This window comes from Ostrea edulis, chromosome 10 (assembly GCF_947568905.1).
Source record: "Ostrea edulis chromosome 10, xbOstEdul1.1, whole genome shotgun sequence".
NCBI lineage: Eukaryota > Metazoa > Mollusca > Bivalvia > Ostreida > Ostreidae > Ostrea > Ostrea edulis.
Genome location: NC_079173.1, coordinates 29,358,694 through 29,372,923, shown reverse-complemented (window position 1 = coordinate 29,372,923; position 14,230 = coordinate 29,358,694). Strand labels below are relative to the sequence as shown.

The following is a 14,230-nucleotide window of genomic DNA, read 5'->3' as shown; positions in this document are numbered from 1 at the left end:
GGATCCGCCCCTGCTATATACAAGTACCTACTTATACATAGTGTATCTTAAATTTCCTCCCTGTATGACAAAATACAACAACATTTACAGAATAAACACTGCACAACTTTATTGGAATGTTGATTACAAGATTGCACACTGCAATTTACAACGTTGTTACAAATTTCATGTAGATCTATTGCACCAGGATTCACAATAATAACATTGAAGAAACTTGAGTAAATAAACAGATAATCTTTATTTTTGTATAATTATTCATCTATCACTCAGAGAGAGAAAAAAAAACCTGCACAGATCTACATTCATAAGACAGAAAACACCATATTGCCTTCCTTCTCCTCAAAGGTTTAAAAAAAAAATGTATAACATATAGGCCTATAGATAAATTTGTCTGATTATAAAACTATGCGAATCAGCGATGAAGCATTGTGCATTTAGGATTTTTATTAATTTTGTGTCTAATGTGATACATTGGATGAAATTAATCAATTCTCCCTCCCCTACTTGTGCTCTGAATTAATTTGTTTTAATTCTACATGGCTAAAAGGAATTAATATCTAGGTTTTTTTTATTGTCCACTATTACGCCATTAGTTTATACCTCCAAAATACAACTGTCCAATTTAGTCTAAAGTAAGCAAGTTAAAAATCTAGACAATTTCGTCTATGAAATACAGTAAGTATTCAGCCTTAAATACAGAAATTAGAATATTTCTAAAAATCTGACAAAATATCACAAGTGTTACAATTATTAATTATTGTTTTCGATATATTTACATTTCCAATGATTTTACCTTCGATATCTTTATATAAATGATAGCCATTTCCTCAGGACTGTGAACATTGGGTGTATGAATTTTGTTAAATATAGTGCGACTGTTTCAACGGCTGGGAATATATTCCGACAGAAATGAAAGTAAATTGTATATATGAAAAATTCCACCATATTGTAATAGTTAATAGATAAAGTGCTTGTGCATTTCAAATAGGCATACATGTACATACAGTGTATATATATGTACATGTATATATACTTTGTATATGACAATATCTCTCACATACGAAAACTTAAGACATTGTCAATCCTTAGCATTTGAATGGAAAATAGATATACCCCCCTCCCGTCTTTTTAGCACTCAGACTTTGATTGCCCGCCGTGTTCTCTCCAGTAAAATGGCATTTTCCGTAGACACTTTAGCTGTCATCAGTACGTCCTTAGCGGCCGAGTTGAGAAATTCCTCCGCCAGTTTGGCCCCAGTACGCTGCGCTACTGCCATCTCCTCCCTCGGGGCCTTGCTCCCCACCGCTACCGACATATAGTTAGCGTTCTGGGTAGGTATCACATCCCCTTTCTGTCAAAGGAAACGTATATCGAAATTTTCAGGATCATTCATGCACAATATCTTTGCGTATATCCATTGTTAATTGTCCACTAAGCATATATTTTAAAGAATTGATATACATTGTACATGTATTAATGATAAAAAGATATCATATATAAGGCACCAATTGAATACCGCGTAACACATTGAAAGACTTGGACGTTATAAAACAATATCAGGATTTTTTTTTTTTTTTTTTTTTTTTTATTGGTTTCTGACGACAGAAAATCGTCTTTATAGTTTTCATACCGTGAGATTCTATTTCATGGAGATTCATATTTTGTTCATCTACTCATTATCCTCTTATTTTTATACCCCCCGCAACAAGTTGTGGGGGTATACTGGAATCGGGTTGTCCGTCTGTCTGTCCGTCCGTCTGTCCGTCTGTAGACGCAATGGTTTCCTGGCTTTAAAGCATTATCCTTTCCACCTACCGTCACCATATCATATATATGGACTACCCATGGGATGAAGATGTTCCCTATCGATTTTGGGGTCAAAAGGTCAAAGGTCAAGCGCACTGGACATCGAAGTAGCAATATGGTTTCCGGGCTCTAAAGCGTTATCCTTTCCATCTACAGTCACCATATCATACATATGGACTACCCATGGGATGAAGATGTTCCCTATCGATTTTGGGGTCAAAAGGTCAAAGGTCAAGCACACTGGACATCGAAGTAGCAATATGGTTTCCGGGCTCTAAAGCGTTATCCTTTCCACCTACAGTCACCATATCATACATATGGACTACCCATGGGATGAAGATGTTCCCTATCGATTTTGGGGTCAAAAGGTCAAAGGTCACGTGCACTGGACATCGAAGTAGCAATATGGTTCGGTTTGTCATGCCATTTGTTTTTTACACTCAGAAAAGAGGTAGTTTATACCTATTACCAACACCCTTTGGGAGATTGGGGTAAGCGGGGGGGGGGGGGGGGTATTCTTATTAGTGAGCATTGCTCACAGTACCTCTTGTTATGTTGAAGAACAATTAATTGCACTTTCCAACTGTGAATTTTTAGAAATTAAAAACAACTAAGCACACAATTACGCTCCAATGAAGATGTTACTTTCTAGCAATCCAATACTTCATTGTATCACACTAAACATATTACTGATCTAATATCAGATATAAATACAGTAGAACCCGCTTATAGCGAAGTGTTGGAGACGAACACTTACAATAAAACACACTTATAGCGAAGTGTTGGGGGGGGGGACATTTACAGTCAAACACGCTTACAGCGAATAAGGACAAACATTTACAGTAAAACACGCTTATAGCGATGTGCTGGGGGATGAACATTTACAGTAAAACAGGCTTACAGCGAAGTATTGGGGATGAACATTTACAGTAAAAACATGCTTATAGCGAAGTGTTGGAGGACGAACAATTACAGTAAAACACGCTTACAGTGAAGTGTTTGGGACGAATAATTTCGATTTGAATAGTTATGTAAACATAATTTGTTATATCAAATGAGTTCATTTTTAAACTACAGGGAATGAAAATCTCTTCGCTGTAATCGTGAATTTATAATAGGCATGCTCGCTGTAACCATGTTTTACTGTAGTCATTTTCGATGTCTTATTTTCGTCTGTATCCATGTTTTTATATTCGCATTTCCAATATTTTGGCCTTTGCTATCTTGATAGCCATTTCATCATGAATGCGATGCCGTTGTGAACCAAAAATGAAATTGATATCTGAGAGGTGCACGTGTGTTAATTTAGGAGGATGGGAACAAATACTAATTGTATATACATATGTAATACATACTCCTCTTTGTCCATCAGGATGAAGGTCAGCTCGTTTGTCCAGCACCTGCGATTCTTGACCATCCAGACTGTACACAGCTCCACTTAGACGGATCTGTTAATTATATGAACTTTACAGTGTGTCACAGAATAAACTACACAACGTCATGGGCATGCGCTCTATGCTTGCGTTAAAAAAGAAGACTTCTTTGGCATGTCGCCAATAAAAATCATGGATTTCTGATATGCTTAGTATGGCAAAGAACTAAAATACAAGCATGATATTACTTTAGAATAAGACAAAGTTTCATTTGGATTAATAGTGCATGTAGGATGACGTAACTCATTCAATGCTACATGTATATTTATAAACTTAGATAATTAATCTTTAGTGGTGGTGGTGGTAGTGATGGTGGTGGTGGTGGTGGGGGGGGGGGAGGGGGGGGGGCTAAGGCTTACCTCATCCTTTGTGATGTCACAGTGTACACACACAGGCGCTTTGTATCCTACACCCTGAGACATAAAAAACATGGATGATGCAAGTATTTAATAGAATTAGAATTATTTCAATAAAAAGGATCAATAAATACAGTTTAATATGAGTTAGTTCAATCCAAAGGATAGGAATGTCCAGTTTGACCGGAATTAGTTCAATCCGAAGGATATACGTGTGCAGGTTAACCGGAATTGGATCTACATGTACATTTTAACCGGAATTAGTTCAATCCAGAGGATCGACATCTACAGTTTAATCGGAATTGTCGAGAGAAAGCGGATAAGATGTACCAGATGTTTTATGAAAGATCGCTCTGTAACACACTGTAGCATCGTCTCCCGATCTGTGATGGCGTCTAACAGAGACAACGTTTCTTTATCGTCTTCTCGGCATTCTACACCAATGGCTCCTTGACAAACTGCATACAGACAACCACTGTCCTCAAGTCTCTGCATAATAGGAAACAATGGACGCTGAATTTGGTAATCTAACTCTTTAATTTTCGCAAGTTATATAATTAAAAGCAATCTGAGAACAGCAACATCTAAACAAAAATGACATATAGCAGTGTTATACTTTCATATCAATTTGACGAATTTGATTGGTTTAGAAACATTTGTTAAAAATTACTGTAGCCCCAGTGCGTGCATAAACCACGCCCTCCGAGAAACAGTATATAGCAACGATTAACAATGCATGACGACGGGTAACGATATCAAAATTGTTAATTGCGCCGAATGTTTGCGCGTACGGTTTAAATATTCAGTTTTACAAAAAATATTACATGTTTTGCAGAATGACAATTTCACATGTTACCCTACAAAACATGTTATTTTATAGTGTGTGTGTGTGTGTGTAGGTGCCTCGCCACCCCCACTCTGCTGAAGCTAGCTTACCTCAGACAGTCGGTTCTCCCACCCCATTCTGGATAGTCCGGCCTCCGCCAAAATCAGGGCAGCATACTTATTGCAGTCGTCGAGCTTCTCCAGACGGGAGTTCAAACTCCCTCTCTATCACAAAATGGTTATAGTGATTTTGTGTTCATTTGATAACATATAAATAGATATCATATGGAAAATACCTATCTATTTTCGTTGAATTGTATATATGTATACCTTTCCCACATAATTTATGATAAATTTAATGCAACTGAAATTGAATTTCAATATCGAAATTTTTCATCATAGTTCTATAACTATCCCTTGCATTGTTATAGTTAATTATGCTTAATCACATTTACTTACGATGCTTTCGAACTTGAGATGGGGGTGGATCCTGGATACCTGTGCAATTCGACGCAAAGAACTCGTACCTACAACACTGAAAAAAAGATAATAGTGAAATACATGGGCGGATCATGCATCACAACGTGCCAACAACACTGAAATAGAAGTAATCGTGAAATACAGGGGCGGTTCTTACATCACATCGCGCTTACAACACTGAGCTAGAGATGTATCGTGTATCATGTATTCTCTACAACACTGAAATAGAGATGTACACCGTGTATCATATCCTCTCTACAACACTGAGATAGAGATGTGAACCGTGTATCATATCGTCTCTACAACACTGAAATAGATATGTACACCGTGTATCATATCGTGTCTATCAACACTGATATAGAGATATACACTGTATCATATCACTTCTACAGCACTGAGATAGAGATGTACCATGTATCATATCATCTCTACAACACTGAGATAGAGATGTACCGTGTATCATATCATCTCTACAACACTGAGATAGAGATGTACCGTGTATCATATCGTCTCTATAACTAAGATAGAGATGTACCGTGTATCATGTCGTCTCTACAACACTGAGATAGATATGTACCGTGTATCCTACCGTCTTTACAACACTGAGATAGAGATGTACAAATGTATCGTGTATCACATCGTCTCTATAACTGGGGTAGAGATGTACTGTGTAGCATATCATCTCTACAACACTGAGATAGATATGTGAACCGTGTATCATATCGTGTCTATAACACTGAAATAGAGATGTATACTGTATCATATCATCTCTACAACACTGAGATAGAGATGTACACCGTGTATCATATCGTCTCTACAACACTGAGATAGAGATGTACACCATGTATCATATCGTCTCTACAACACTGAGATAGAGATGTACACCGTGTATCATATCGTCTCTACAACACTGAGATAGAGATGTACACCGTGTATCATATCGTCTCTACAACACTGAGATAGAGATGTACACCGTGTATCATATCGTCTCTACAACACTGAGATAGAGATGTACACCGTGTATCATATCGTCTCTACAACACTGAGATAGAGATGTACACCGTGTATCATATCGTCTCTACAACACTGAGATAGAGATGTACACCGTGTATCATATCGTCTCTACAACACTGAGATAGAGATGTACACCGTGTATCATATCGTCTCTATAACACTGAGATAGAGATGTACACCGTGTATCATATCGTCTCTACAACACTGAGATAGAGATGTACACCGTGTATCATATCGTGTCTATCAACACTGATATAGAGATATACACTGTATCATATCACTTCTACAGCACTGAGATAGAGATGTACCATGTATCATATATTCTCTACAACACTGAGATAGAGATGTGAACCGTGTATCATATCATCTCTACAACACTGAGATAGAGATGTATACTGTATCATATCGTCTCTATAACTAAGATAGAGATGTACCGTGTATCATGTCGTCTTTACAACACTGAGATAGAGATGTATACTGTATCATATCGTCTCTACAACACTGAGATAGAGATGTATACTGTATCATATCGTCTCTACAAGACTGAGATAGAGATGTACTGTGTATCATATCGTCTCTATAACACTGAGATAGAGATGTGTATTAACAGAATATCTGGAAATGACCCATTAAAGAGGAAATCCTACCTGCCCGCAGGGAGTTCCGACAGGGTTTTCCCAGTGTTTTGAATGTTCATCACCACCACATCATAAGGACTGTCTCGTCTGGAAAAGATGTCAAGAAGTTTCAAACTTTGTCTACACTCGGAATAAACATAACTACTTATAGCACATATTTAATTCTTCAGAAACGTTTTAAGGGTGGTTATTACTAACTTGAATACAGTTCCGATGACTAGACCGTTGGGAAGCAGTGCCGGACAATCCTTCATGGAATGGACGACAATGTCCACGTGATTCAAGAAAAGGGCTGTTTCCAATTCCTTTGTGAATACTCCTGACAATCCAATCTAAAAAAAAATCCAGACAATCCAATAAAAAAAAATCCAGACAATCCAATCTAAAGATCCAAGATTCACGATCCAAGATTCACACACTGTCAATACTGTAAATCCCTAAATATACATGTACACGAGGACTTTATTATAACATAATTTTGTGAGAGGCATCCCTCGCGAAATAAGACTACCCGCTTTTAATTTTCTGTTGCTAAAATACATGTAAAAACTCTTGATTAACAGACGACACGCGAATTCATGTTCACGCGATTTCACGTATGCAAGCCATTTCGCCATATTTAGTCATCGAGTAAAATAAGGAATCCCCAGTATCGATGCACCTCGTGTGAAATAACCGAAATTCTATTTTTCAAATCCATTTTTTTGAAAATGTCATACACTTAACTTACCTTTGGTAAAGCGACATCCTGGACTTTATCTCCAATGGTTTCCATAGAAACTGAAATGTTTAGAAAACATTGAAAGAACTACATGAAAGGCGAAGATAACGACCAGTGATCTATCTCATAACTCCTATAAGCAATATAATATAGATAGTTGGGTAAACACGGACCCCTGGACACACCAGAGGTGGGATCAGGTGCCTAGGAGGAGTAAGCATCCCCTGTCGACCGGTCACACCCGCCGTGAGCCCTATATCCTGACCAGGTAAACGGAGTTATCCGTAGTCAAAATCAGTGTGCCAAGAACAGTCTAACAATCGGTATGAAAATATGATATCAACCTTTTTTGGCCCCCTCTCAAACTCTCAGTTTTCATGGTTTTTAGAAATATGAAGGTTTTATTATTTTATTTCATAAAAAGATAGGGTGTAAGTACTTAAGTTTTATTTAATATTTACAGTTATTTGAAGTATTAAAATTGGCAAATATTAAGTTAAGGGCTTTATTTGCACACCCCAGTCTACATCAGTGCTTTTGCTTTAAAAACCAGTGTTTTGCGCAAAAATTCTGATGTAGCTTGGTTTTTATGATCATAATGACGTACATGTACAACCGCATGACATCATAATCGTTTTTGCTGCTTTTGTTGTCATTTTGACATAAATTGGCTATTTTCACGCAGTTTTTATTTTGGAGAAAACATCGACCGCAGGTTTGGACAACATTCATATTCAAACCATTTATTTATCTTTGCATTACACATATATATCAGATATCAAAATTGTATCCTCAAAGCTGCGATCTGTTTTCTGAAAATGGAGAAATTGCGTCAATATAAATGGTATTTACTCCAAATGACTTAAAATATGTGAAACTGCGCTAGACACGTTCTCCTTCATATGAAATAACGGAGATTTTGGCTTCCTTTTAGCAAACGAATTCCAAAAAATTAAATAAGGGACATGGGACTTGTATGTTCAAAAGCTGAAATATATTGTCCCTCTCTCTATATAGCTATCTATATTTTTTCTCTTTGTAGAAATTATGGGAAGAAACTAGGAAGAGTTGTTTTATCACACTAAAACTTCCATTTTTCATAGTTTTTTAAAAAACATTTTTAGGGATCATCTTTAAAGTAGAAAATTAAGAGTTACGGTACATAACAGTCACCTATATGTATATGTACTTCCACCAAGGAACAGTTCACATGTGATAGTAAATTATACTTGCCAACACATCAAACATCAAAGGCCTATGTAAAAAAAAAAAAAAAAAAAAAAAAAAAAAAAAAAAGATATGGTCCGGACGAGACTGATTGTATATTGTTTAACGTCCCTCTCGAGAATATTTCACTCATATGGAGACGTCACCACTACCGACGAAGGGCTGCAAAATTTAGGCCTATGCTCGGCGCTTATGGCCATTAAGCAGGGAGGGATCTTTATCGTGCCACACCTGCTGTGACACGGGACCTCGGTTTTTGCAGTCTCATCCGAAGGACCGCCCCATTCACCGGTAGTCGCCTCTTACGACAAGTAAGGGGTACTGAGGACCAATTCTAACCCGGATCCCCACGGGACTAGACAAATGCCAAAAATTGTACTAATTGATCTTTACATTAAAGGTCATGGTAAGCGACACACCCTCTAATCATGGTATACCAACATGCCAAATATCAAAGGCCTATGTCAAAAAGAGTTAATTATGGTCCGGACAAAAAAAAAATGTCCCCCCAATTCTTTTATTTGACCTTTACATAAAAGGTCAAGGTTACAGGTAATAAAAATGATACACTACACACTTTCTTATCATGGTATATCCACATACCAAATATCAAAGGTATATGTCAGAAGAAGATAAAGTTATGGACCGGACAAACTTTGTATGAGAAGAAGAAGAAGAATTCACACTGATACAATGTATGCGCTTACCGACTTCAAATGAAACATCCGGGTGTGCTGACGTCAAGGCCTCTATGATGGTGGTAGTTTGTATCATAGCCAGCTAGAAAAAATATAGTCATGATGTTCATACAATCGGCACAAAAGTAGCATCGTTTTACAAAGTGAGGGCAGTCAAAGAAGATGACTTGACTACCCCCTACCCAAATAAAACCAAAAAAAAAAAATAAATAAAAAAAATCACCAGGATAATTTAGAAAATTTTCAAAATCCTATACCGAGAGGAGGAGGGGGTGTTGTTGCCGTACCTACATCGATCTACCTCAAAAATTTCTTTTGCCCATTCTTCGATTTCTTAAATCGTGGGGAGGGGGGGGGGGGGGCTTCAATACATGGGGGAAATATTGATAAATTCAAACTAGCATTCTTACGTCAGGGAATTTTGAAACTCTGAATTTTAAAGATCAGTTCATTTTGGTTCATGAGAACAAGGACATCCTATATTTAGAAACTGTATTATTGTGTTTTGGAGCCTTGTAAACTCTTTTGTCATTTTTAAGTTTAGATGTACTGAAATATTGTATTAGTAGGTATTTGTATAAATTTCATGTTCCCTCTAACTTGAATAGCATACTTGGGTAGCCACGTACTCATAAACCCCGATAAATAGGGGATATTTTATTTATGTCAATTTTTCCAAACTCTTGGCGAGTTTTGCAGGTAACTTAAAAAAAAAAATAATAATAATCTAACCATGCATGAGGACAAAATTAAGTAAGCGATTTCCTAGTATGTTAGAACTTTTTTTTTGCTTACATACCAGTCCTAATTAAGAGGGGGGGGGGGGGTGTTGGGGGTGTGACCCAAAACTCAAGTTTGTATCTTTTCCGCCCAAGATTGGGGGAGGGAGATTCATGACCCAAAAATGGCAAATCAATGACCTTTTAGAAAGATAAACCAAAGTGGGTGGAGGTAAGTTTCAACCCCCGTTACACCCCCTCTAGATCCGCCACTACACATTATAATATATAAAGGTACATGACGTGCAGTTGAGACGGAATGGTTATTATAACATTGATTTAAAGGTATACATGCATAATTAATCATGTTTATGAATATGCATGATGTACATAGTAAATGTTGGTGCTGACAATTCCTTCATGACCAAGGACACGATAACTGGTACAGTGATGCTATATATAGACCTGTAGTAGACGGTTTAACATTTGATAGTTGTGATCGGGAGGATCATAATCATAAATCAGGGGCGGATTCAGGAAATTTTCATCGGCGAACTGAAATCCAAATTTGGTACTTTTCCCGTTCAAAAAGGGGAAGTGAGAGCCTAAAATAACAAACATGATCATCTTTTTTTGTTTAAGGTGTTCAACCGGGGGAGGGGTGCAATTCCCGAAACCGTTTCCCTAGATCCGCCACTGTACATACATGTATATACTATTTTCTGTTTTCTTTGTGGAATACACAAAAATTGTGTGTATTGGATAGTTGTATTAATGCTGTTCTTCCTGGGACCTTGATCACATTGCATTGTGCCATTAATTATTCGATGTCAGTTTTAAAACATGGAGGCATGAAAAGATTCTGGAATTAGTCAAGTTGACCTTGTCGATGTAGAAGTTGATCTTGTCGATGTAGAAATCGCACCAAGTTTAAAGCTGGGCGAGACCGGAGGTTGGGATGATTCGATAGTTCTGTCAAGGTCATTAATGATACACGTACTTGTAAATTGCAGTATACATGTAAGTAAAAAAAAATCGTGGAGAAGAGGATTCAGTGAAAAGGACACCAGGCGATTATATCGCTTGGGTTAGAATTTACTATTAGACTAAGAGAGTACCTTTGCTTTTTATTAGTAAATTGTAACCGAAGCAATATAACTGCCTGTGAAAAATATTACATATTTCTTTAATGTTTTGTCCCGAAATACTGAAGTATCACAGATTTGTGAAAATAATAAATGTGAAAATAACAACTTTTATTCAAAGGATAAATTCCAGTATTTCACTGTTGAAAATGTAATAAATTTTTGTATCCTATAATAATCATGAAAAAAATATACATAGAAAGGAGTAGAAATGTTTTCTCAATAAAATTTTATAGAAATGTGTCAGTGGTGTATCATGAATTATAGATATATAACACACACCTATATAGTATAGTAAGAAACATTATTTTCCATATGCTCTTTTAGTTTTCTTTATTGTGCGATTCTGAGAAAGATTGCTACTTTAAAAAAAAAATCTGAATTACAATTTCCGGTCATCTAGTATAGCAAGATAATAATAATAATAGCATATTAAAAACAAATAATGCTAATGAAAATTAAGCATTACAAAACTAATAATTAAACAAAATTGAATAAATAAATGAAGCAAAGTTATGTGTAACAAATTCTGAGTAAAGGGAAGTCCACCCACACGGTTTTTGTGAGGTCCTACGAATCTTAGTCCAGTCGTCTAAGTTTTCCTTTTTGTTAAATTTTGTGGTTTAATGGGAATATGAAAGCTATATCTGATGCATTTATGTGGACCCGGTGTTGTAGCATAGACCTCCTCCAACAACCCCCCCCCCCCCCCCCCCCCCGCATAGACTTCCCTCCGGAAAAACGGGCCCGGGATAGATCTTCCCCCATAGGGGGAAAAACCGCCCTGGTATAGAATTTCCCCCCTCCTGTTTCCGAATTTCATCGACCGGAATCTTTTTTCTTCTCATGTAGAAGCTTTTGAATAAATATAGAATGAGGCAAACTCTTGAAATTGAAGATATTAATCAATTAAATTTGCTACCATTGCTATAAAGAGTTGAATGTTATAAAAAAAAAGTTACAAAAAAGAAACAAATATTTGCTGTTAAATTGTTATAGTTTAATGAAATAGAATAATTAATATTACGATATTCATAAAATAAAGGAATTTTGTTTTAGATGTTGAAGTTGGGTTTACACGCTGAAAACTTTAAATTGCATATTATAGTAAATACAATACGCTTCCCAAAAGACTTTAACGATGGTCAATATCATTAGGGTTTTTCATAAAATGTCGACTAAAAGATATATAATTAAGATATCTGAAAAGTAAAGTAGATGCACTGTATGAATAAAAGTAATTTAATTTTTCCGTTTATTTAAATTCGAAATTTTAAATTAAGAAAAATTTAACTTCTTCCCAACTTCACTATTTCAGATGTTAACAGCAAAGACTTGAGATGTCTGAAAGAATTTTGATATACCATTACACGACCTTAATAATTTCCTTTTAAAAAAATAAGATGATGATTGTGATACACAAGACCCTACTCAAAATTAAAAAGAAATGATCAGAATGCCTGGGTCTAGATAAGCAAGAAAATTCTAGTAATAGAACAGGAAACGGATACATAGCTAAAATGTAAGAAGGGGGGAAAAGTGTACTGTCATTTAGGGGGAAATTCTATACTGGGACGGTTTTTCCTAAGGGGGGGGGGGGTTTAGACCCGGGTTCATTCTTCCTAGGGGAAAATTCTATGCTAGGCCCATCTTTCCGGGGGGAATGTCTATCCCGGGCCCGTTTTTCCGGGAGGAAAGTCTAAGCGGGGGAAAAATTCTATGCTACAACACCGGTATCTCAGATGCGTGGATGAAAAGATTTTCTCCGAGGATGGTCCAACTAAAATGTATTTTATAACTGAAATTGCATAGAAATTGGGCAAATATGATTTCTTGACCAATACCATTGGAGTCCGGAGCCCCGTCTCCCCTCTAGGTCCGCGTCTGAGATGGCAATTAACCCACTAATTGCACGAGTATGATCCAGAACTAAGATATCGCGTAAAAATAATGTATAGACTAAAATTAACGGTGGTTGGAATACTTTATAACAACGCATGCAAAATCTTATTTAGACCAGTCATTTTTTTCCTGTTTTTTTTATTTTTACATACGTAAATGTTCGCTTACGTACCTGACTTTTTCTGGAGCCAACACGGATTATTTTTTTCGGGTCCATATCCAATTATCTCCTCCAACTTTATGAAAATGAGGATTTGTTATTCCTATATTTACCAAGGTCTGTGTATTTCTTTTAAGACCTTCTATCACATGATGGCCTTGGAAAAAGAGTTTTCTGCATGATTGTCACAAGGCATGAATAAACTGGAACAGCTACAAGAGGCATGAGATACGGCACCAACGGTTTTAGAATAAGTTCAATTAGGAACCAAATTAGACAATATTTCAGAAATATGTTCACCTTATGACACTATCAAACACAATCTAATTAGAATTAGATGGTAGATATGCTTGCATAACTCGCATATATAACGAGTATGCGAGCGAACCAACATCTAAATTTAATTAGATCGTGTCAAGCACCACATTTTCATGACCCCCCTCTTAAATCTAAGTTAACCTAAACGTCGAGATATTTTACAAAATTCGGCTTAAAATGATTAGTCTAATAAAACAGATTGAAGAATAAAGGAATGTAAAATAAATAAATAAATGAATCGAAAAAAAAAGCTGTATTGATGTTGTTAAAACATATATATCATATAAGTATGTCGTAATTTTCAATAACGGATTTTCCAACACCAAAAGTTTTGAGTTAATTCTCCGGTAAAACAAATTTCTGCCTATAGATCCGCCCCCGGTCTTCCGAAGGTTAAACGCATCTACTCATGTGATCGGGGCTATTCAAATCACACGACATGTTTACACTCAAGTGACGCGAGCTAAATGTGTAAAACTTTTGATCGTAACACCGTGTTTATTTCTCTGTCGTTACCTGTGGTACCTGCATGTAGACTAGGATTTACCTTTGATTAAATGCCAGGTGTAAACACCATGGATTATATACAAAAACTAGCATATTTTATTCAGTTACACAATTGGATCGACACTTTAAACTCGTGCATAATTCTTAGTGTTTTCATACATGTATTTTATTAGTTTTGGTCTTGGTGGGTAAGGTATAAATTTTTACCTTGATGCCCCCCTCACCCCCCGCACATAGACATGGACTAAGAAACCTATAGATAGCACTATTATTATTTTAGT

The 14,230-nt window shown here is 36.4% G+C and overlaps 2 protein-coding genes across 2 annotated transcripts in view; one reads left to right on the top strand and one right to left on the bottom strand.

Moving 5' to 3' along the window:
- LOC125674557 (uncharacterized) overlaps nucleotides 1-14,230 on the top strand; it is a 412,455-nt gene that overhangs the window by 128,221 nt on the left and 270,004 nt on the right. The window lies entirely within an intron of this gene.
- On the bottom strand, nucleotides 95-13,367 carry LOC125665713 (porphobilinogen deaminase-like). The gene is made up of 11 exons (XM_048898502.2): nucleotides 13,137-13,367; nucleotides 9,208-9,280; nucleotides 7,283-7,332; nucleotides 6,751-6,884; nucleotides 6,562-6,639; nucleotides 4,880-4,955; nucleotides 4,532-4,645; nucleotides 3,926-4,084; nucleotides 3,599-3,652; nucleotides 3,162-3,254; nucleotides 95-1,351 (listed from the first exon to the last, which is right to left on the bottom strand). Exons 1-11 carry the CDS (start codon nucleotides 13,179-13,181, stop codon nucleotides 1,136-1,138), a joined length of 1,092 nt encoding a protein of 363 aa, XP_048754459.1. The 5' UTR covers nucleotides 13,182-13,367; the 3' UTR covers nucleotides 95-1,135.